At 38.6% G+C, this 26,061-nt stretch overlaps 1 protein-coding gene across 3 annotated transcripts in view; it reads right to left on the reverse strand.

The window, feature by feature from the left end:
• The window catches only part of chm (chameau), a 94,687-nt gene that overhangs the window by 60,902 nt on the left and 7,724 nt on the right, over positions 1-26,061 (reverse strand). Inside the window, exons 3-7 of one of the 3 annotated variants that reach the window (XM_068376634.1) lie at positions 19,478-19,609; positions 5,462-5,700; positions 2,830-3,102; positions 1,696-1,971; positions 419-519 (exon numbers count right to left, since the gene is read on the reverse strand). In XM_068376634.1, the coding sequence (XP_068232735.1) occupies positions 419-519; positions 1,696-1,971; positions 2,830-3,102; positions 5,462-5,700; positions 19,478-19,609 (1,021 nt within the window). Of the gene's footprint in view, positions 1-418; positions 535-1,695; positions 1,972-2,829; positions 3,103-5,461; positions 5,701-19,477; positions 19,610-26,061 lie in introns of all 3 variants that reach the window. The other 2 variants (XM_068376633.1, XM_068376635.1) reach the window with 2 other exon arrangements.

A 26,061-nucleotide genomic window follows, 5' to 3' on the forward strand; every position in this document is an offset into this window, starting at 1 on the left:
TAATAATTTAGTAGTCTACAAACTACTATAACTAGCACAACTGTTGTATATGATGGTTTTGTTTACAGTAAGTACTCGGGTTGCAACAACTCCGACTTACAATATTTTGTGGAAAAGAGAACTTTAATGAAATTGTATTATTTTTTGTTTCGGTTTCATTTTATCATTCTGCATTTCTATCCCTTATGTATTTCTTATAGTCCTAGTCATGTTTATATAATATAAAGTGTATTTTTGTCCTAGATTATGACTTTACTACTGTATTAGTATAGGTGACTTTGATGCTTATACTATATTTAGGTGTTGATCTCCAATGTAACCAGAGGGCCTACTGTATACTGTAACAAACAAGTAAGAGAGGTAAAACAGGGTATTTTGTATATGTATATACTCATATACTCATGTAAATTAAACATACCAGAGGAATAGGTTTTTTAGTCTTCGCCCTCGCTCCAGACTTAGAGGGTGGTCCTGCCGGCTTCTTGGGGCCTCCATTTCTCCCTGCTCTACGAACCTTTCCTACAACCGGAAGTTCTTAAGGATATTATACAATTGTATCAACAAATACATGTCATATTTACCATACAGCATTAAAAGAATGGCTCTACAACACAGTATCTTAAAGGATAGAGCTAAAAGTAGAACTTGAAAACATATTTTTCCCCAAAAAAGAAAATACATGTTGTCATACAGACCAAATATCAATAAATATATTAAATTACAATCTTTGAATACCCAAACTATCTCAATATTTTGTTGATATGGAAATAGAAGAGAGGTAGTAAGCTACATCTGTTCCTGTGGATCCCCAAACTCAATTGCCCCACTTATCATGTACATTTATTCTGAGTTGTTAGTTGTGAGAAATCACTGACGTCAGGAAGCAGGAACTTGCATTACAGGTTTATTTATTTGCTTTCTTCACTGGGCTATTTTCCCCTGTTGGAGCCCTTGGGCTTACAGCGTCTTGCTTTTCCAACTAGGGTTGTAGCTTGGCTAGTAATAATAATAACAAAAGCAATCAGAGATTTCTGACCTCCACCAGAGGGTGACATTGACACAAAAAGAGGTCATTCTATTTGCGTATATGTTGGAACATACTTGTGTATCTGTCTTGAGAGAAAAAGACACTAAATGGAAAAGACAAAAAGCCACAGCATCTGTCTCAACTTACTCTCCCCTATTATATGACAGACTATGCTATGCTGTATTTGGTCTTATGCACCACAATGTTTTTATCTTTTCAGTTAAGGTGAATTTACAATTATCAAATTATCAAGATATAGTTCTTATTTGATCTAACACTTTTAAAGGAAAAAACAATAGGTTTCCACATGAAATTATTACAGCATACACAATTATGTATTTCTTTTGCAGTTTTCCCTTATAATTAAGAGAAGTAAAACTTCAAATCTGAGAGAAAATAGAATGAAATTAAATGAAACAATGAACTTCTTGGCATAACTCTTTGAAGTTAAATTTTGTAATCTTCACATGAACTAAATTAAGAAAAATTGAAATATTTCTAAATGTATATTACATAACCTTAAAAGTTTAATATTTTGGTTAACTCGAGTTCTGTAAACAAAGGTTTAAAAAGTCAAAAGCAAAATTTGAAGCAAATCCTTTAAATAAACTAAACAGGCTCTCTGCCATTAGTTAGCTCATTCAAATTACCAAAATCTTAATACATACCATTATTTTCTGAGTCTGATTCAGTCCCTTTCTGTATACCCAACAGAGAGCCTCTCTTCGTGCGAACACTAGAAGACCTGGTAATGTGTTTCCTTGGAGTATCATCTTCATCTTCTTCCTCCTCCTCCTCCTCTTCGTCTTCTTCCTTATCAGTTTCAGAAGACGCAGGGGTAGCCTTGGTCTGGGACTTTCTGCGGACTATTTGTTGAACGACCGGTTTTTCAGAGGATGATTTCGCAGAGGCAGACGATTCAGACGAACTATCACTATCGCTCTCTAAAATAGGAGAATGATTAATAACATCATGATTGCAATTAACCCTTTTACCCCCAGGCTATTTGGAAATTTCCAACCCTTAACCCCCAGGGTTTTTTTTGTTTTTTCAAGCCCACTTTGCAGTATATTTTTTTTAAATTGCTCTAACAGCCTTAATTTTCGTTATAGAGAGGTCAGGTTGGTCTCATTCTCTTGGAAAATACCTGAAGTTTCTCAAAAAATTATCAAAAATATGCAAAAAAAAATTTAAATAGCAGTTTTTTGCAAGGGCGTACCGCTACGTCCATGGGGGTAAAGGGATGAGTTTTGTGAAACGTACCAGTACGTCCTTTGGGGGTAAAAGGGTTAATCAGCAGAACAATGGTAAATTATAAAATTGGTGCAACGTACACAAAATATTTCTAGAACAGAATCAAATCAACCAATACTGTAATCAGCATTTGCATTACAGCATCATTAGAATGTTTCAGTAATACGTCAGTGAGGTTAATACTGAATTAGTAGCAGGTAGAGATAACAATTCCTTTTGCTTCAAATAAAAAATAGTATATAACTGATTAGCAATAAATTCCAGTTGCTATGCAAGACTTTAATGGGCATAGATATATAAAAGCATTATTGAAAATATCAATATTTAATACAATAATCAAACTTTCATTAAAAAGTATTTAATAAGACATGTTTTCCTTACTAAAATCACCAAACTAAACATTACTTCATCAAACAATATATTTGTGTCAGTCATAACAGTATATCTCTTGAGTATTTACTTGTTTCAAGCTTAATAAATTGCTACTACATTCAACTACAATTTACAACCATTGAAATTTTACAGTAACACAAGAAATTTTGGTATACCCGAAGAGGCTGTTGATGAATTTGTTGAGGACTCAGAAGACTTCTCAGATGATTTTTCAACTACTTTTGTAGATCCTTTCCGAGGCTGTTGCAATCCCCCTTTTTGAACCATCGCCGACTTGGACTGTTGCTTAGGCTGAGGCTTTGGTTGAGGTTTTGGGACTTTCTTGCCAACAGGCTTCTTTGCCTCACTTTCGGAATCGGTAGTATTGTCAGGCGAAAATATGGACTTCTTTTTTGATATCTTATCTGACGAAACTGCATTGGAATTACCTGGGGAAAAAAACAATATAAAATATGTGGTATCTTTAACAGTAAAAATGTGAGTCATTACTACTTCTATCTTGTTTTGTTTTGGGAAAACTGAAAAAAAAAAAAAAAAAGTAAAATGTCGAACGGACCACCTTTACTGAACATTGCTTGATAATGGCAACCATTTTCTGGGACAAACTAGGTGCAGTACGTACAATATAAAACATAAAAAATAATTTAGTCATCAAGCAGGAACTGGATGCTACTTAGCATTGAGAATATGTAAGAGTTAGTTGACTTCAGGTTCAAGCTGAGGCCATGGGGGAAAAGTACTGTGCAAAAGAAAAGAGGATAGATGAAAAGGACAGGGAGTCCTTGACTAGATGAAAAATGAAAACCTTCTGAAAGTATCAAGAATGACAAGAGTTTTGTTATAAAGAACAAAAGATATCAGAAAATTAAGCTTATGGATTGCCCTACAATATATGCAAAGACCTGAGGTCAGAAAATTTCAATCTATAATTTTCATTCCTAAAACTTGAAACAAAATAAAAAGGGGCAGTGTTGAACAGCATTCCCTGAAAACAAGGTACTGAAAGAAATAGATTATTCTCATGTGATTACACTAGATTGTGATCCTGCAAAATAAAAATGTAGAACAGTCTGGATGAAGTAACAATGGGTTAAAGAAACTTATTCCATTGGTACATAAGGCCTTAGTACATATATGTACATAAGGTGAAATTTTACAATACAAAGCTGTATTACACTGATCAAACAAAAAGGATATTTGCATTCAAACTGGAACATTTTTCTAAGTGTGATAAAAAATGCTTAGATTTTTATCTGTAATATACTGAACAGATTAGACTAAAAATGAGGAAGTTACTGAAAAATACAGCTTAGGTCATTACTTCAACTGCACAGTTAATATGATTACCTTGACCCTTGGTTTTTCTTTAGTCAGTAAGCTGGTCATCTTATCAGGTTTTAAATACAGGATAAGAAATTAATCTGTTCATGAGTGGCTTTTGTAACATTTCTTTTTTATATACTAATGAAATAGAGCCAAATACACTTGAATCATTCAATATATCTAACCTAACAGCGCAAATTTCATTTCGTATCCTGAGTATTTTTTCGCAATATGAGGTGAAAAAAATCTTCTTATGTCTTTTCGTATGATGATATTTCGTTTACAGAAACTTTCGTATCCTCAGGTATTACTGTACTGTTATATAAAGCTAAGCACTCTAGCAATATTGAATTATGTAGCTATCAAATGGTAACCAATAAGACAACTTTATCCTGATGATTCCTCTGTCTTGGTATCTTAAGTCAGTTTCTTCTTTGAGACTTTACTTTTGTAAAAACACTTCCAAAACTCTGATACGTGGATGTTAACAGCTGTAGAGTTATTTTATTTCTATATAGGTATATAGTATAATGCATTATCTGATATTATGATATTAATGAATGATCCTATATTGATAAAAGCTTATTAAATATTTATTATCAATATCTATCAACTACTTCAAACAATTTACTATTGCTGTATCTGTCCACTATTTCAATAATACCATCTTACTTTGGAGTCCAAACATCAAAAGCACAGTCTTGATTAGAAAGTTTTTAGGAGACAAGTCAATCCATTTTCTTTTCTTTTATCCGCTGCTTCTTTTACTATTTCTAGGGACCCATTCTGTTATTCGTCTTGTCCATCTATTATATGTCGTTCACATCATACTATATGTCCTTTTTCTTACATATTTTTAGAATATCGTCTACTTTAGTTTGCTCTCGTATCCATGTTGGTCTTTTCCTGTCTTTTAGTGTTATTCCCATCATTATTCTTTCCACAGCTCTTTGAGTTGTAACTGGCTTATGTTCTAAGGCTTTAGTAAGGTTCCAAGTTTTTCATTCATAAGTTAATACTGGTGGGACCATCTCATAAAATACTTTTCTTTTTTAGAGACAAGTGGCATTTTACTTTATATATATACATACACACACACACACACACACACATATATATATATATATATATATATATATATATATATATATATATATATATATATATATATATATATATATATATATATATATATATATATATAAATATAAACAAATCTTATTTATTGCTTCATTGTAGAACAGGTTAATAATTATCATTAATAGAGATTATGGCCTTAAGAGACAAATTTAAAAAAACAATTACCAAGTTTGACTACTGGGTAATCAAAAAATAAACTTCCTGAACAATTTCAATCTTTTTAATTCCCCCAAAAACATAATGAACATGTCAAACACCAAAGCTGAATACCAAAACAAAACTCTCAAATTATGAAAAATAAAACAAGTTGGCGAGGCTACGTACCTAGATTCTTTTTATTTTTGACTGTTTTTTTCTGCTGAACTGCAGGAACTTTCTGTGGCTGGGTCTTTGTCGGCGGTTTCTGCGTGACAGACTTCTGAGGACGAGCGGCTGTCTTTGGGCCATTTTTGCGTTGACTATTTGCAGAGGCTGCATTACTCTTAGGCACAGATGTTGCTGAAGTTTTTGGGCCTCTTTTGTTAGGGGCTGCAGCCTCCTCAGGTTCCGATTCTGACGAGCCTCTGTATTTCCATTTAAAGTAAAAAAAGGTTTATTTATTCCTATATTAGATATTTGCCCATGATTTGTTCCCAAATAAAATTATACAAGAGGAAAAATTTCTTTTAGATATTTGCCCTAGATTTGTTCCCAAATAAAATTTATACAAGAGGAAAAAGTTCACTGTTATCAACAATATCTGAAACAATAGGCAATATAAATATTGACCTTTACATATATCATAAGTGTGTAATCCAAATACATCATAAAATGGTCATAGTAGTGTCAAGAAAGCTTCAATAATAAATAACAGAGTACGTATTTTGATTTACCAGTTAATCTAATATTACCTGATGTCAGGTCATGAATGATGGACAGAAACATACATAAATATATAAAAACTAACTGTTTATAATCAATGAAACTGGCCCAAAATAATCTTGAAAGTTAAGAAGAAATAATCACTGGACTTAACCTTAAAGGCACTGACAGTTCTGTCTTCTAGGGTAAGAAGCCTAAGATTTTAAGTGATATATCTAATGACCTTTACCTCCCAGAGTGACATGACCCAACAGATGATGTGCAGTTAGCAGGGTACTTAGATCTATTTGGATTGTTAACCCTTTTACCCCCAAAGGACGTACTGGTACGTTTCACAAAACTCATCCCTTTACCCCCATGGACGTACTGGTACGTCCTTGCAAAAAAACTGCTATTTACATTTTTTTTTTTGCATATATTTGATAACTTTCTGAGAAATTTCAGGCATTTTCCAAAAGAATGAGACCAACCTGACCTCTCTATGACAAAAATTAGGGCTGTTAGAGCAATTTAAAAAATATATGTAGCAAAATGTGCTTGGAAAAAGTAAACCCCTGGAGGTTAAGGGTTGGAAAGTTCCAAATAGCCTGGGGGTAAAAGGGTTAAAAGGCTATTATAGGGTTGCATCTACTATATAAGGTTCTATTCTCACGGGGAAAAACTCATTTCAATGTAATTTCAAATTGGAAAAATCAGTTATTCAAACGGATGCGATGACCACAATCTGAGCACTCCATGAAATCTTCTCTATGACGACTATTTTTTGTTGATCTTTCCAACTCTATTCATCTTCGAAGTAAAGACTGCCCTACCTGATCCATTAAAAGCTTACAGGAATTCATACATGCAGTTTAACATGTAGTATATTCAACCTCAAATTTATTCAATATAAAAATGCATGTCTCTCTTTCATGTTATGAAATGTAATTTTTCTTCAATACAAACTTCTAATTTACAAATGACCATATTTGTGTTATTCATGAATTCTAGATACTTTTCCACAGATTTATAAGAAAGGCTTTGAACGGGGTGAAGAACTTTCTTGTTCACATAGTAAAACAGTAACATCATTCTTGACAGCAACAATGAAGACAAGAAAACTCTTGAAAAGTGGTTCCAAACCCTCATAAATGATGAACTGCTACAGCTAAAAGAGCTAAAGAAAGGGAAACCACAAGAAAAAAAGGAAATAGTGGACAAAAAGGTTGCTGAAAGATGCCAAAGGCAAAGATTCAAACAATAAATGTTTTCAGGGAAAGAAAGGAATGATCAAATGGTGTTTGAAGCTCATATGTGAATTCATGAGGAAAATATCAGCAGAATAAGTTAGAAAATTTAAGTCCTTTTCTTGTAGAGGCCAACACTTCCGGGTGAATATCCTTAACTGGGTATTTGAGGCGATGAAGACAGGACCTCCATGTGGGTTCTTTCAATAGAAGTCTAGGAAATTTCTTACCAAAATCTTTTAAGTAAAACAGTGATGTAGATGACCATGCTTTACTTAATTCAAGCAGTTAGAACGTGCAATATGTAAGCAATGTTTTCATTAGTTGGAGATGAGAGAAAATAAAGTGTAAAAGAAAATTGACAAAATACAGTTAAAAAGTTGAAAAAGGTTAGTCGTATAGATAAGAAAGTTACCCTTTCTTGTTTATACAACTAACCTTTTTCAACTTTTTTAAATTCTTTTTTTTTTTTATATCTTATTTTACACTTATTTTCTCTTACTTTATACTAATGAAAACCATTTGCCTACACATTGCATACTTTAAGCGGTTGAACCAAGTAAAGGATCATCATTTACATTATTCTCAAAAACAGAAACCTCAAGTACATACAATGCTGTATGTGAATAAATCTGTGTACTCTAACTTCAGAATCTTATAAAGTACAGTTTAGAGCTCCCACTACCAACCCCCACTACATAAAAAATTCAGCTACAGTAGTTGTAACTCCTGAAACTTAAGTTATGTAAATGTTCAGTTTAGTGTCCCTATACTTTTTCTTTTACTATTTCAAGTTCTGGAACACCACAGTGCAGTCTTTCTGTTTTATAAATGCCAGATTGTTGCTCAAAGTACTGCTTCTGATGCATCATTTCTTGACTACTTTAATAGTTAAGGTACCCTTGAGTGGCTATACCTTACCATATAGTAAGTCCCCTACATAAGATGAAAAGTGTCTGTGCACTTAATATGTTATTTTCCTTAGTAAAATAAATTTTTGAATATACTTACCCGATGATCATGTAGCTGTCAACTCTGTTGCCCGACAGAAAAATCTAAGGTCGGGATACGCCAGCGATCGCTATACAGGTGGGGGTGTACACAACAGCGCCATCTGTCGAGTAGGTACTCAGGTACTTCTTGTCAACAAGAACTCAATTTTCTCCTCGGTCCACTGGTTCTCTATGGGGAGGAAGGGAGGGTCCTTAAATTCATGATCATCGGGTAAGTATATTCAAAAATTTATTTTACTAAGGAAAATAACATTTTTCAATATTAATCTTACCCGATGATCATGTAGCTGATTCACACCCAGGGGGGTGGGTGGAGACCAGCATACATGTTAACATTAGAAGCTAAGTATCCCGTATTTCATTTTAGCAGTTATTCAAAATAACAAACATAAAATAAATAAGTACCTGGTAAGGAAGTCGACTTGAACCATTACTCTGCCTTTTTAAGTACGTCTTCCTTACTGAGCCTAGCGATCCTCTTAGGATGCTGAGCGACTCCTAGGTGCTGAAGTATGAAGGGCTGCAACCCATACTAAAGGACCTCATCACAACCTCTAATCTAGGCACTTCTCAAGAAAGAATTTGACCACCCGCCAAATCAACCAGGATGCGGAAGGTTTCTTAGCCTTCCGTACAACCCAAAAAACAACAATAAAAAGCATTTCAAGAGAAAGATTAAAAAAGGTTATGGGATTATGGGAATGTAGTGGTTGAGCCCTCACCTACTACTGCACTCGCTGCTACGAATGGTCCCAGGGTGTAGCAGTTCTCGTAAAGAGACTGGACATCTTTGAGGTAAAATGATGCGAACACTGACTTGCTTCTCCAATAGGTTGCATCCATAACACTCTGCAGAGAACGGTTCTGTTTGAAGGCCACTGAAGTAGCGACAGCTCTAACTTCATGTGTCCTTACCTTCAGCAAAGCATGGTCTTCTTCCTTCAGATGAGAATGGGCCTCTCTAATCAAAAGCCTGATGTAATAAGAAATTGCGTTCTTAGACATCGGTAAAGCAGGTTTCTTGATAGAACACCATAAAGCTTCTGATTGTCCTCGTAATGGCTTTGTACGTCTTAAATAGTACTTAAGAGCTCTTACTGGGCAAAGTACTCTCTCTTGTTCGTTACCAACCAAGTTGGACAGGCTTGGGATCTCGAACGACTTGGGCCAAGGACGAGAAGGAAGCTCGTTTTTAGCTAAAAAACCAAGCTGCAAGGAACATGTAGCCGTTTCAGATGTAAAACCTATGTTCCTGCTGAAGGCGTGAATCTCACTGACTCTTTTAGCTGTTGCTAAGCAAACGAGGAAAAGAGTCTTCAATGTGAGATCCTTAAAAGAGGCTGATTGAAGCGGTTCGAACCTTGCTGACATCAGGAACCTTAAAACCACGTCTAGGTTCCAGCCTGGTGTGGCTAACCGACGCTCCTTTGAGGTCTCAAAAGACTTAAGGAGGTCCTGTAGATCTTTATTGGTGGAAAGATCTAAGCCTCTGTGGCGGAAGACCGCTGCCAACATGCTTCTGTAACCTTTGATCGTAGGAGCTGAAAGGGATCTTACATTCCTTAGATGTAAAAGGAAGTCAGCTATCTGCGTTACAGAGGTACTGGTTGAGGAAACTGCATTCGCCTTGCACCAGCTTCGGAAGACTTCCCATTTTGACTGGTAGACCTTGAGAGTGGATGTCCTCCTTGCTCTGGCAATCGCTCTGGCTGCCTCCTTCGAAAAGCCTCTAGCTCTTGAGAGTCTTTCGATAGTCTGAAGGCAGTCAGACGAAGAGCGTGGAGGCTTGGGTGTACCTTCTTTACGTGCGGCTGACGCAGAAGGTCCACTCTTAGAGGAAGAGTCCTGGGAACGTCCACTAGCCATTGCAGTACCTCGGTGAACCATTCTCTCGCGGGCCAGAGGGGAGCAACCAACGTCAACCGTGTCCCTTCGTGAGAGGCGAACTTCTGCAGTACCTTGTTGACAATCTTGAACGGAGGGAACGCATACAGGTCTAGATGGGACCAATCCAGAAGAAAGGCATCTACGTGAACTGCTGCTGGGTCCGGAATCGGTGAACAATAAATCGGGAGCCTCTTGGTCATCGAGGTAGCGAAAAGATCTATGGTGGGCTGACCCCACAGGGCCCATAGTCTGCTGCAAACGTTCTTGTGAAGGGTCCACTCTGTGGGGATGACCTGACCCTTCCGGCTGAGGCAATCTGCCATGACATTCATGTCGCCCTGAATGAACCTCGTTACCAGCGAAATCTTTCGATCTCTTGACCAAGTGAGGAGGTCCCTTGCGATCTCGAACAACTTCCTCGAATGAGTCCCTCCTTGCTTGGAGATGTACGCCAAGGCTGTGGTGTTGTCGGAGTTCACCTCCACCACCTCCTTGCAGTTGATGTGAAGTGTTCTTTGCTCCTGATTCCACGTGCCCGAGCATTCCTGTCCGTCCAGTGTCGCACCCCAGCCCGTGTCCGATGCGTCCGAGAAGAGAAGGTGGTCGGGGGTCTGAACAGCCAATGGTAGACCTTCCTTGAGAAGAATGCTGTTCTTCCACCACGTCAGTGCAGACCTCATCTCTTCGGATATAGGAACTGAGACCGCTTCTAGCGTCATGTCCTTTCTCCAGTGAGCAGCTAGATGATACTGAAGGGAGCGGAGGTGGAGTCTCCCTAACTCGATGAACTGGGCCAGCGATGAAAGTGTCCCTGTTAGACTCATCCACTGCCTGACTGAACATCGGTTCCTTCTCAGCATGCTCTGGATGCATTCTTGGGCTTGACTAATCCTGGGGGCCGACGGAAAAGCCCGAAAAGCTCGACTCTGAATCTCCATACCTAGATAGACAATGGTTTGGGATGGGACGAGTTGGGACTTCTCTATATTGACCAGGAGACCCAATTCCTTGGTCAGATCCATAGTCCATCTGAGATTCTCCAGACAGCGACGACTTGACGGAGCTCTTAAAAGCCAGTCGTCCAAATAGAGGGAGGCTCTGATGTCTGCCAAGTGAAGGAATTTGGCAATATTCCTCATCAGTTTGGTAAACACAAGAGGTGCCGTGCTTAGGCCAAAGCACAGGGCTTGGAACTGGTACACGACCTTTCCAAAGACGAACCTTAGGAAAGGTTGGGAGTCTGGATGGACGGGGACATGAAAGTACGCGTCTTTTAGGTCCAACGAGACCATCCAGTCTTCCTTCCTGACCGATGCTAGGACCGACTTCGTCGTCTCCATTGTGAACGTCTGCTTGGTGACAAAAGCATTGAGAGCACTGACGTCCAGCACCAGTCTCCAACCTCCTGTCTTCTTCGCTACCAGGAAGAGACGGTTGTAGAAGCCCGGGGATTGATGGTCCCGGACTATGACTACCGCTCCCTTTTGTAGCAAGAGAGACACCTCTTGTTGCAACGCTAGCCTCTTGTCCTTCTCCTTGTAGTTGGGAGAGAGGTTGATGGGAGAAGTTGCTAGAGGGGGACTGCGGCAGAAAGGAATCCTGTACCCCTCCCTTAGCAACTTCACAGACTGAGCGTCTGCACCTCTGTTCTCCCAAGCCTGCCAGAAGTTCTTGAGCCTGGCTCCCACTGCTGTCTGGAGAGGTAGGCAGTCAGATTCTGCCTTTTGAGGACTTGGAACCCTTCTTCGATTTGCCACGATGACTGTCCGCACAGGTACCTCCTCTGCTGGAGGTTCTGCCACGAAAGGGCGGGATGAACCTAGACGCTGGTGTGTCCATCCTAGGTCTAGGCACGGAAGGTAAAGCTTTGGCCTTACGTGCGGAGGACGCCACCAGGTCATGGGTATCCTTCTGGATCAACGAGGCAGCCATCCCCTTGATCAGCTCTTCCGGAAAGAGACACTTGGAAAGCGGAGCAAACAACAACTCCGACTTCTGGCAAGGAGTGATCCCAGCAGACAAGAAGGAGCAAAGATAGTCTCTCTTCTTAAGCACTCCCGACACGTACGAAGCCGCAAGCTCACCAGACCCATCCCGAATGGCTTTGTCCATGCTAGACATGATAAGCATGGCAGAGTCCTTATCCGAAGGGGAAGTCTTTCTGCTTAACGCTCCCAAACACCAATCGAGGAAGTTGAAGATCTCAAAAGCACGAAAAACTCCCTTCAACAGATGATCCATGTCAGAAAAGGACCAGCAAATCTTAGATCGTCTCATAGCCAGTCTGCGGGGAGAGTCAACCAGACTTGAGAAGTCGCCCTGGGCAGAGGCAGGAACTCCCAAGCCGGGTTCCTCTCCCGTGGCATACCAGACGCTATATTTGGAAGCAAGCTTGGTAGGCGGAAAGATGAAAGCAGTCTTTCCCAGCTGCTTCTTGGACTGCAACCACTCTCCCATAACCCTCAAAGCTCTCTTGGATGAGCGTGCGAGTACGAGTTTGGTGAAGGCAGGAGCTGCTGACTGCATGCCTAAAGCAAACTCGAAGGGAGGAGAGCGAGGGGTTGCAGACACAAACTGTTCCGGATACAACTCCCTGAACAGGGCAAGGACTTTCCTAAAGTCTAAGGAAGGAGGCGTAGACTTGGGTTCTTCTAAGTCGGAGTGCGGATCGTCCAAATGCGCAGCTTCGTCGTCATCAGATACTCCATCATCCGAAAGCTGAGGAGGAAGTGGCAAAGGTGGAGCAGAAAGCTGAACGGCTGAATCCGGCAGCACGGGTGCATGCGTAGCTGCTGCGGATCCAACATCATGCCGCTGCTGGTCAGTCTGCGAGCTGGCAACAACAAAAGCGGAGTGCTGGTGCGTGGGAGGGACTGCCGTGGGTTGCGGAGCATGCCGCATGGGTTGCGGAGCATGCCGCATTGCGTCAAAACACGGCAGCTTGACAGCACCTTCCCACTGCTGATGCGGTAGCTCACGCATGTCAACGGAGGGTGCAGCATGAACATGCGTCTGGCAGGGTCGACTGCGCATCGGTGGTGGAGCTCTCACAGGTGGAGTGTGGGAGCAGGCAGCCGCAGTATCTGCTGAGCGCACAACCATGGCAGGTTGTAGGTTAACAGGTGCAGTGTCAACCTTCTCAGCACGATACTCCTGCATGAAGGAAGCAAGCTGAGACTGCATAGTCTGCAGCATGGACCACTTACGGTCTACCGTGGTTGGTGCGGCAACAGACGGAGTAGTTGCCTGCTGCGGAACCACTCTACCTCTCTTGGGAGGTGTGCAGTCTTCGGAAGACTGCGGCGAGTCCGAACTGACCCAGTGGCTACACCTGGGCCGTTGGACTCGCTAGGAAGGGACCTTACGCTTGAGAGGTCGTGAGACCTTGGTCCAACGTTTCTTCCTCGAAACTTCTTCCACAGACGAGGAATGATAGGGCTCATTCGTCTGTTTGTGGATGGGACGATCTCTGACAGATACGTCCGCAACCACTGAGGGTACATCCGTACGCTGATCAAGGCCTGTCGAACCCTTTGGTCCTTCGACATTGCTTCTCCCCTGGGCTTGGGAGCTTGCAAGAGGTCCCGGACTGGGAGGACGACTGGCACGAACAGATGTACCCTCATGCGCAACACTGACACTGACACTTTTCACTTCACTTGCACTCACTACACTTCCCACTGCACTTTGCGCTTTCAACTCTTTGACATCGGCCAAAAGTTGATTCCGGTCATTAGCTAATGACTCCACTCTGTCACCAAGAGCCTGAATGGCACGCATCATGTCCGCCATGGAGGGTTGAGCACTAGTAGCAGGGTCGGGAGTCACCACTACAGGGGAAGGAGTAGGTTGAGGGGCATGGGGAGAGGAAAAATCAAAAGAGCGAGAAGAACTCCTCCTGATCCTATCCTTCTCTAGCCTACGTGCATTCTTTAGGAATTCGTTAAAATCGAATTCCGAAAGCCCAGCGCATTCCTCACATCGATCTTCCAATTGACAGGATTTACCCCTACAATTGGAACAAACGGTGTGAGGATCTATGGAGGCCTTCGGAAGACGCCTAGAACAAGCCCTAACGCTACACTGCCTGTACTTAGGGACTTGAGAATGGTCAGACATCTTGAATTCTTGAAATAGTCAAGGGGAAAATCCAAAATCTAGCAAAGTTCATTAACAATTAATCCAAATCTAATCAAAAAGCTTGATAAGCTAATGATAAAGGTTCCTGAATAGCGAAGGCTAAAATCTAGAGCGAATACATCACCAAAATCGTGAAAAACAACTCCAGAAACAACAGCGTATCCAAGTAGGTCTTGCCGGTGGTACGACAGAGGAAAAAATTGAGTTCTTGTTGACAAGAAGTACCTGAGTACCTACTCGACAGATGGCGCTGTTGTGTACACCCCCACCTGTATAGCGATCGCTGGCGTATCCCGACCTTAGATTTTTCTGTCGGGCAACAGAGTTGACAGCTACATGATCATCGGGTAAGATTAATATTGAAAAAAGTAATATACTGTACCATCTGAACTCGGTTGAGTCCCTTGTTAGGCTGGAGGAACGTAGGGAGTAGAGGTCCCCTTTTTGTTTTTGTTTCCTTTGTTGATGTCGGCTACCCCCCAAAATTGGGGGAAGTGCCTTGGTATATGTATGTATGTACTGTATGAATGTCTGGATAAGTTAGGTCACAACACTAAACGTGAAGATCTCTTTATCTAATGCTGATCTCTGCCTGACCATTATTGTCCTGAAACCTACAGGCCAGGTCTGGCATAAAGAGGTTAAGAACATGCCTACTAAATATCAAGGGGGTAAATCAACTAAAACCCTTTTACTTTGGAGTTTAAGGTTTTCAGATGCTAATGTGTCTTTATCAAGCAGCTACAAGAAAGAGAATAGTCTCCATATTAAAAAAAAAAAGGTAGTTTTGATACCCAGTTAGAATTAGCAATGCAATACTAAAAGTAGCATTGCATATCAGCTACTGGTCTGCTCAAGTGCCTGAAATAAGGGATTTTGACACAAGAAAAATCTATTTCTGGGCGAGGAACCTGTGTCGCTCCGTGAAATGCTCCTCTAGCACCATTTCTAAGGCATAGTTATTGCTAAATATACCAGAGAAAAAAGGATGCATGGAATACCAGGAATAAACCCAGCTCGCTCACTCTCTGAGTGTCGGTATAGAAAACTGGGGCGTGATAGAACCACGACCATAGGTCCCTCACCAATTAGACCTCTCCCTCATCAACATCCCCCGTCTAAGATTATGCATGAATGAGCATAGCCAAGATCTAACAGTACACTTACCGAAAAGTCATTATCAATGATAGGTCAACTAGAGTTGACTTAAATCCTAATTAAGCAAGAATAAAGTATGCAGCAAACATCCTTTCAAAATGTCAGAATTTCTGCACTTAAAACTGAGGTTGAGTAGCACAACTCAGATCCAAGTAGCTCATTCAATACAAAATGAGAAAGCAAGATTATCTAAAGTTTAAGTGATGAAGCCAAAGCATGTTTAAGTGATTCCATTTAGCTAGAACAACACCTCTCTTAGTTGTATTGTTTTACCTCTCCCCCCAAAAAATAAACAAACTTGATTCTAGAGCCAACAAACGTTAAATCTGTAATAATCCCAAGGAAAAAATTCATGTGAACTACATCATAAAAGTTACTGGTAATGAAGCTATTGTAGATTCCTTGTTTGAACATGGTTTACTATCATTATCATTATTATTAGCTAAGCTACAACCCAAATTGGAAAAGCAGTATGCTATAAACCTAAGAGCTCCAAAAGGTGAAATACCCAAGTGAGGAAAATAGAGTAGTGCCAAGTGTACTCTCAAGCAAGAGAACTCTAACCCAAGACAGTTGAAGACCATTGTAAAGAGGCTATGACACTACCAAAGACTAGAGAAATGGTTTCTTTTTGGAGTGTCCTTCTCCTAGAAGAGCTGCTTAACATAGCTAAAGTCTCTCTTCTATCCTAACCAAGTGCAAAGTAACCACTGAACATTTACAGTGCACTATGTAACCCTTTGAGTGAAGAAGAATTGTTTGGTAATCTTAATGTTGTCAGGTGCATGAAGAGGAGAATGTGTAGAGAATTGGCCAGACTATTCGGTGCATGTGCAGGCAAAGGAAAAATTAGCCATAACCAGAGAGGAATCCAAAGTAATACTATCTGGCAAGTCAAAAGACCCGATAACTCTCTGTATCTTAATAGGTGGCTGGTGCCCTAGCGAACCTATTATCTAGGAATGTTTCAGTAAAAAATACAATGTACAGCACAGCCTGTTGTATAGAAGGACGTCAGTAGTGTAAGAGCTTTCAATTAGAATATGATTAAAGTGAAAATAAACAAGCCCTTGTTCTGACATAAAACAAGAAACAATACATTAGATATTAAACACATCATGAATAATCAATGATGGCGAGAAATGCAAAAATAAACAAAATACAAAGTCTGGCGATTAAACCAGGACACCAACTCAGAAATAAAAAGTGAGAATTGCCTCTAAATAATAAAGTATAACTTTTCCAATTAATTGCTACTGATAAAATACCAGTAATTGGAACCAATTTAGAATTTTCTTATTCCTGTGTTTTTAAAAATTAAAGGTTTATGTTCATATAAGACCAAATTAACATTTGAAATAGTTAAAACACAAAAAAATTGAATCAAATATGAATAAAGATTAAGAATGGCGATCTCCGTTCTGGCAATTACATACCTAGAATAATTGTAAGTACAGTAAAGTTCAATGCATGAAGTTGTGTAGTAACATACTGAACATGGTGAAGTATATGAGGTATAATACACAGAGCAATGCTCATGAGTTGCCCTCGGCAAGTTTATGATGATAACATTAAGACAATGTGACATAAATGAACATCCTATCCTTCCCTGTAACAAGACACTTTGCCATACTAAGCTCTACAAACCTACCATCAAACACAAGTATTTCTGGAATGGGTAAATGCATTCATATGATTCATTAGATTCAGTTTAACTTACTAGATCGTTGTCTCCTCGAAGTCATGCTGACATTTTGTGCGTGTGTAAAACATTAGGTGCAATAAACAGCTTTTTACTTCTCGAGACATAACTTCAGCACTAGCCAATTTTACTGACTACAGTCTATAAGATGTGCCAGTAATGCCATTTCATGAAATAATTAATATTCCTTGTTGTTGCACACAAAACTTTACCGATGCAATTCAACACAAAACTTGGCAAAATAAGTTGGTGCAGAACCCAAAATCTGACAACAAAGCTAGCTCTAAAGCATGCAGCAAAATACAGTAAATAAAAATGAACTGCTGTAACCAATCTTATCCACTTCATCTATACATTCACTATGCCTTTAACCCTTTTACCCCCAAAGGACGTACTGGTACGTTTCACAAAAGCCATCCCTTTACTCCCATGGACGTACCGGTACGTCCTGGCAAAAAAATGCTATAATTTTTTTTTTTTTTTTCATATTTTTGATAATTTTTTGAGAAAATTCAGGCATTTTCCAAGAGAATGAGACCAACCTGACCTCTCTATGACAAAAATTAAGCCTGTTAGAGCAATTCAAAAAAAGTATACTGCAAAATGTGATGGGATAAAAACAACCCCTTGGGGATTAAGGGTTGGAAATTTCCAAATAGCCCCGGGGTAAAAGGGTTAACAAACTGCACACAGAAGTAAAGGGTATACATATTTAGCCGCACAAAACTGCTAGTGTGAATAATAATGTACATGTTGCACGCTATTGGCTTACTAATATCAAGGAGGTTAAGAGAAAGGAAAATGCCTATAGTCATAAGATTTTAGTTTGGGTGATTCAAATCTGATTTTCCCCTAGTCCTAGTAAAGACCACCATTTGACCTACAATGTATTACAGTGTATTAAGCAGTGTCGGTATGTGTTGCATTTGTACGTAGGACCTAAAAATGATAAGAGATTATGTTTATGTGCTCAATCTTCTTGTATTTACTGATGGCACGGATGCCTGCCATGAGGTCCAGGAAAATTTTGAGCCACAGAAATTACAATCTTCTTAAATTGTGAAATGACTTTTCTTTTGTGAAATCTTATCTAGTGCCTTTAATGATACTTACAATTCTATATCTTTTGTGTACTGTACATTATGTAATTTCTATGCAATTGTACAGGAAAAAATTGTTCACTGTACACTTTACTGTAAAGTAGATGAATTCACAATAATATCTATACAACAGACAGATGAGTGTGCCAAGTATCAGAAGTGCAAATGTTCCTCTTGCAGTGTACATTAGTCTAGTGTAATGGTTTAAAGTGCAGAGGTCCCTTAACATTTACAAGGGATTTGTTACAATGACACCAGCAATTGTGAAATTTTTCTATAAATGTGCTGCCCCCGTAATACCATTCTTAGACCCACTACTTCCTAATAAAACTGAAAAAAAGTATTTTGTGTATCAACAGAAAAAATAAGGATTGGTACCAATACTGTAATTAGCTAAAAAATGAAAAACATTTTGTCTCTTTATAAACAAAATTGGGCCAAAAAGCACTGAAAAAAGATTAAAACTAATTTATATTCTTCAATATTAACCAAAGGGCAACGTTATTCCACTACTGTACTTTTAAATACAGAACAGTGAGATATAAAACTAAAGTTTACAGTTTTTATAGACTGTTCGAGTAAGGAAGAAGATTAAATCCTTAATCATGAAGAAGTAATTTGGATATCTGCATACAACTTTGAAAAAAAACTTTTACTTTCTAAATCACCGGATTTGAAGGTAAAGTTATATAAGTGTTCTGCTTACTAGACTTACAATTTTACTGTACTGTCATATTCTTAATTTAGTGAATTACATGTTTTATATTACAGTAATTTGATCAGACAGGCTAGTTAAATTGCAAAAATACTCCAGCACTAGCTAATCTTAGCACTGTTTTCTTAACCTTTCCAGTTTTATGAACACCTTTGGACCAAATTAACACATTTAGGAGAGATCACTGTGTAGGCCAAATTCAACTATAATATTAATATAACATAAAATGAAATACTATCATAGGATGCATACAATAATGGGAAACCTAAGCATGATTTATACTCCCTACAAGCTTACTCAAATGTCTTTTTCTTAGTTAGTGGCCCATTTCCTAAAACCTTAAAAAGGAAGTACAAAACATGAAGAGCTAATAAATGAATAAATTTGTATGAAGTATTACACATAGAATAAGTTATCAACAAATTTATAAATTAGCATTATTAAGAAAACAGTAAAACACAACTTGGAAAATCCCTATGATATGGAGGATGAAGGTTTAAGGGATAGGTAAGAAGGTGAGGTAGAACCCCGTGGATACCTGGTGAGGGGTCGGGTCTGAGAGGGGTTGGCAGGAGGGGGTTCCCTTCCCCCTTTGGGTGCTTGGGTGGGGGGAGAAGGCTTCTGGGGGGAATCCTGGTCAGTGGAGGCAGCACGGGAGCGGTCACGGCTTCTGCAACACATGCAGCAGTGTTAAGTGAAGGGATGCACAGCAAAACAGAACATTTAACACAAATCAAAAGTAAACAAAATAAAAAAACGGTATATTTGGTAGAGTCCCACCCAGCCATTACTGCTTGCCAGTACATAGGGGCTTGATGTTTTTCTTTTTTCGCGAGAGAATCGAGTGCACGGCACAGCGAAAACCATTAGATTTCGGTAACATTTCGAAAGAGTCCTAAATGGTTTTGCTGCGCCATGTGCTCAATCACTCGCGGAAAAAGAAAAAACTTCAAGGTCCTATGTACTGGCAAGTGCCAATACGTGGGTTGGACTTTACCGAAATATTACCAAAAAAAGACTTACAGCAGCACTAAAACTCATGCTGTTGCACATGTGGCTACCAAAGTGCAATTCATTAACATAAGAAAAAGAACAAAAAAAGGTTGAAAACTTGGTGAAGAGTGCTACTATCAACAACAATCAACCATTAAGTAGATAAAATAAATACATAAAAATATAGAGCAAAAAAATCAACATAAAAAATTTAGGCCTTTACTGTATTCAAAGTGTTAGAACAGGTATACATGTGTGAAACAAATGCATAAAGAAAACAAGGAAAATATGCAAGCTACAGTATATCCTATCATATCTAGCCTATGCCAGTGGCTAAGCACTTAACAGAGTAAGTTACCATCAATATACACAAGTGTCTATCTGGTTCCTTTGGAAAAAAAATTTCAAAATCTTATATATATCAAACCATCAGATTGTTAGTTTCAATAAAATCATGTTACAAATTTTCACATTATACGGGGAACTTTGTTTTAATAGTAAAATAACCTACAGTACAAATAGATTTGTACTAAATATATTACTGTACATCTAAAATTCTTAGCTTATACAGAAAAGAGGACAGCAGCACTTTAAACAGATGTATATTTTTTGGAGGGTCATTAAATAACGCTGCTAAGGTTTAAGGTCTAAAGGACACTCATGAATGGTAGACAAGGGACAGGGACATTAGCCAAGCAAGCAGGGCAACACCCTAGAGACTGACCATATAAACATATGATCAGCACCAAAGTCACCACTCCATCCAAGGTATGACCAGGGAGGGCTAGGTAATGGCTGCTGATGAATCAGCGGGTAGACCTACAGGCTCCCCCAAACACCCCTCCTCAGCTCAAAAGGATGGTGAGGTTGCAGCCACTAGAGGAACTCGAACCCGAGCCTGGCGATCACCACTCAAGGACGTTACCAAATAGGCCGTCTCAACCCTAAGCATACGCATATAAATAAGGTATTCCCTGAATGAAAATGATACACTGATTGAATGTGGCAGATCATTCAGCTAGGAACTCAAAAACCCATTCCTGACTATTTTCCAGGAGTCCTAAAACATTCAAATGCCAAACACAATTAACGCTTTTACCCCCAAATGACGTACTGGTACGTTTCACAAAACTCATCCCTTTACCCCCATGGGCGTACCGGTACGTCCTTGCAAAAAACTGCTATTTACATTATTTTCATAATTTTGATAATTGTTTGAGAAACTTCAGGCATTTTCCAAGAGAATGAGACCAACCTGACCTCTCTATGATGAAAATTAAGGCTGTTAGAGCAATTTTAAAAAATATACTGCAAAATGTGCTTGAAAAAAAATAACCCCTGGGGGTTGAGGGCTGGAAAGTTCCAAATGGCCTGGGGGTAAAAGGGTTAATTTTGAAAATCTTTTGACTTGAAACCAACTTCGGAGATAGTACTGAACAGCAGGCATTTTCCTTTTGCATTATATAATCATCTAAGAATTATTTGGCTTTATTCTTTTTCTGATTACATCTGTTATTTTTAGTATGTAACAATTATTACACATTGTTCCTAGTAAAATATCTGATAAATTTTACATTTGCATAGCTTTAACTAACGTACCGAGAAGTTTAAATGTCAGTTACACTTACCAGCCTAGTGACCCTTAAAATACACTCGCATTCTGTAGGATGTAATTTTATGTGATTACTTTTTACTTTTCCATATTTCCACTATTGACAGCACACGCAAATATTTTACATGCATATACAGTACACATAAAATAAAAAGTCTATTTACTGACATTCAATTGTTAAAAATTCCAGATCAACCATGAGTGAAAAAGTTAATTAAAAGATAGACCACTTAAAACTAATATAAGACTAAAACCATAGCTAATCACTACTTAAGCATAACTAACACACATGGTCAACAACTGAATCCAGACTCATGGATTGGAAGCAGCTCAACATTTAGGCTATCTGACATTTTGATTCAATAACTTTTTACTGAATGAGTAAAAGAATTCTTAACAATGGCTATAGCTCATCCTACGAGGAGAGCCAACATATCGCCTATGAGACCTACCCATTCAAAACGGCTGGGAGAGAGAAATTCCAGTGCTAAAATTAATGTTTATAACTATTCTAAATATAGGTCTTCAACTTACATACATAATGGGTTCCAAGAAGCTGATTGTAAGTTAAATCTTTTGTTAAATTTTGAGCGATTACCAGTAATCATGAGATGCCAATGCTCAGTGTAGAGGTATGTAAGATCCAAAGTGATTCTAAAACTTCAAAGCTGGAGGCTGCCAGCTGTAAAAACTTGAAAGGTTCTGTTAATAATAACTCTCCGAGTTTGTGAAGTTTCTTTAAATTATGGCCCAAATGTAGGAACATGGAAAGTTGCCATGAGCTTCGTCACTCAGTTACTAGCGCAACATGTTGAAAATCTAATTATCTACAATTGCAAATCTATCTTCCCCAGCCAAGTATGTGTAGTGACATAATAGGCAAGCTAATATTAAAGCAGTTTACTGTATGTTCAAAATGGGAACCTGTAACTTACTGAAGAACAAAACAGATTTATAGAGTAATTTGTATTTTTCCGAGCTATATACAACTGTGTATATAGCTTTAAAACAAGAAATGTCTTCAGCAGAGCTGGAATGACCATTAAATTAATTAACCAAGTACTGTAGTAAACGACAGCTAGTGTGCACATGAGTGACCACGCCCTCACGCCTGTCAAAGACTTAGCTTTTGACCCTCGGCTCAGGATTGAGAGGGGGTGGCTGAGGCTGGAAGTTTATCTTATAAGGACTTAGATTTGTATGGCTGGAAAAATATAAATTATTTTCAAAATATGTTATTCTAATTTGTATACAGACTTTTTGTCCACTAAAAGAGGAACCTCACAGAACCAAACTAATTCGCTCTTTTTCTCAAATAGAGAATGGATGGAGAAGGTCTCAAACCTTGGGTTGTGAACCACAGGCTTCTGGGACTGGCCACAAACTCTGGCATAACTTCAAAAGAGACCTCCTTCCGACCCTCAGCATGGGGCACTTAAAAAAAGACCATGCAACTTGCTTACTCTCTACGCCAATGCAAAGGCTTAGCAAAAGGACAGTCATAAGGGACCTATTTCTGTCTGACGACCTTCATGATGACTCATACAGGGTATGTGTAAGAGCCTTGAGAACAACGGTAAAGTCCAATTTCTGGGGTTGAAGCTCCAAGGTGGAAAAGACTGCTTGACACTCCTCACGAGCACAGACAACTCCACAAGAAGGAGAGGGCTATACAGTATACTATTCAGTCAAAAGATAGCACTCAAGGCAGCTGCAATTGGGAGGGGCTTCTCTTGGGCAAAGGAAGAAGAGGAAATCCGTATCTGTGCTAGAGATGGTACGACCAGAGAAGTACCACCTCACACTACAAATAGCAGATAACCCATTTCTCTGGCAGAAAGCTGCAGAGGAGTATCGCAGGTTTCCAAATGTGTCCTGTACTATGCCTCGCGAAAAGACTTTTCTCGCAGGATTAGATTTGTCATAATCAGGAATGTGGGAGAGAGGGCACTGGTCACTTACTTCCAATATTTAAATTTTACAACTATCGTAATCTTTTTTCCTCTCTAATTGTTGATCTAGATGGGAATAATATATGGCCCCAGGCAAAGAATTGCTACCTATGGGTGGAATAAAAGTAAAATGTAGTCCTCCTCATATAAATGCCTAATATAAAATGGTTTGTAAATGTTCCAAGATTTGAAGAGTATCAAGTAATACATTAAAGTGAGTCATCAGTTTTACATTGTGTGGAAAACCCTCCTCTGAGATATCTGAGCTGTTAAAACATGAATTCCATACCCACCTATTGCAGTGAACACTTTTAGCACTGAACCACAGTTTCCTCACAAATCCTAACTCAATCTTATTTTATTCCCTCAGGTTCTTAGTCAGTGACCTGATAATGCCTCTTTGTTTTATGTTGATCTCATTAAGACAGAAGTCATACAACAAATCATGTCTCAATTTGAATGGTCAAGGATAAGCAGGTGAAAGATAAAAACTGCTGAATCGTATTTCCTAGATATTACCTTCGTGAAACTGATGCTGGCATTGAAAACATACGCAGCCAAAATGATTAAGAACAACATCCTGATTTAAAAGCATGGCATTAACTACTGAAGGAGTCTTTAAGATTGAAGCCAAAAACCTCATCACTCAACAGTGTAGCCTACTTTTCATTGAAAAGAAATAAGCCTGAGCATCAGTATGGATAGCTGCTTGGTGCTGAGATTATTATCTTAACCTTAACACATAACCTGTTATGATATTGACCAGCTTCTGCAACTAGGATTTGTCAACAACACTGCTTTTTATACAAAATTAATGTATACTGTACTGTTCTCTTTGATTTCACTTTTTATACAAAATTAAATGTATACTGTACTGTTCTCTTTGATTTTACTTTTTATACAAAATTAAATGTATACTGTACTGTTCTCTTTGATTTTAAAGTGTAAAGCAATAAACCAGAAGGTAAAAGTAGATCCTATACTGATAAAATCAGTAATAAAGAACATCCCCAACAGCTGGAAATATGTACAGCAGAACATCTGAATATATAAACTTTAAGAATATTATCAGAAATCTTTCAACTGACAGACTATCTCAAAGAACAAGGTACTGTACACAAAATAAAATATTGAAAATAAAAATCATAAAATATTATGCCCTTTTACACAAAATATGACATACAAAGTATCTGTAAATCTAACTGTGGTTGGAATAATGTAACCTAAATAAAAAAAAAAAAGGGTTATTGGGCACATAGTAGAGACTAATAAATCATGCCATGCAGAAGCTGACCACAAAAAATTGCATGTGTACATAATAGCTAAAAGCAATAGACAAGATAAATTCTTCGGCACAGAATACACATACAAGCAACTTGATTACCTGCAAATTACTATTACTGTATAGCACAATCTCAACGGATGGATAAGATAAAATATGATACATAAATATTGGTTGATACAAGGAGCTACAAACATTGACATATGGAGAAAAATCACAAAGTTTTCAAGTAATTTGTATTTTTTCTAACTATACAAACAAATCCTTTATTGAGAAGATGACTTCAGCGAAGCTGGAACATCTGTTCAAAAGTTCACCGAGGTAGTTGTATCCACCAGCACTAACTAAACACTAACTTCTGACCTTCGGCCTGGGTCTTGCTCGGTGGTTGAGGCACCAAGTGTATCTTGAAGGAACCAGGTTTTTATAGTTATAAAAAATACAAATTACTCTAAAAATCTGTCATTTGTTCATAAAAAAATACAAACCACTATACTTTAAAAGGACGCTAATCCATAGAGAGAGGAAGAGCCTATAAACCAAAATCCGGCTGTTTTAATTTTCCGAGGAAATATCAGATTCCTTGCTCTTGAGGAGGAGCATCACTATCTTGCCAATCTCCTAATAGCTAGACCATGGACATTGATACAGGCAGAGGCATTAGGGTAGTTCAATACTGGATTCTGTCACGGGAGAACCTACATCCTTGTATAGGATATGTTGCCCGAATTCACGGACACCTAAGTATGTTTGAATGCATTCGATCTCTCCTCCCCCTCATCTGCAAGGGCAGAGATACTTGCTATGATATGAAGCTCAACTGAATTTGCCGTTTCGGTCTGGCTCATAGCCGCCAAGACTGCTGCATCCCTCAGTGAGGGGGAACAAAGAAGAGTAGATGGCCAGTAAATTTACCTTTCATTATAGGCTTAAGCCAATGGTGCTATCTTAAATGAGATGCATCTTGTCTTGTGGGAGAGCAAGGTTGGCTACATAATTTGTTAAGTCTTCACCCATCAGAAGTAATATGTGTGCAATGCAAGACTACTCTGTAATAAGCGAATTGTAGTTTTTGAAATATGAAGACAGGCTGGAAGCCTTACAAGATCTTTTATCGAAATATCACGACCTTAATAAAGTCCCCTGCCTACTTATTGAACTGTTTGCTTCCCTATTATCTGTAGATATGGAAACTATTCCAGAGTGTTGGAAATACAGTAATTGAATTGCAATGTACTGTAATAATGAATAAGAAATAAGTATGGCGATAGCTCAGTATATGG

This window comes from Palaemon carinicauda, chromosome 7, assembly GCF_036898095.1.
Source record: "Palaemon carinicauda isolate YSFRI2023 chromosome 7, ASM3689809v2, whole genome shotgun sequence".
NCBI classification, from domain to species: Eukaryota; Metazoa; Arthropoda; class Malacostraca; order Decapoda; family Palaemonidae; genus Palaemon; species Palaemon carinicauda.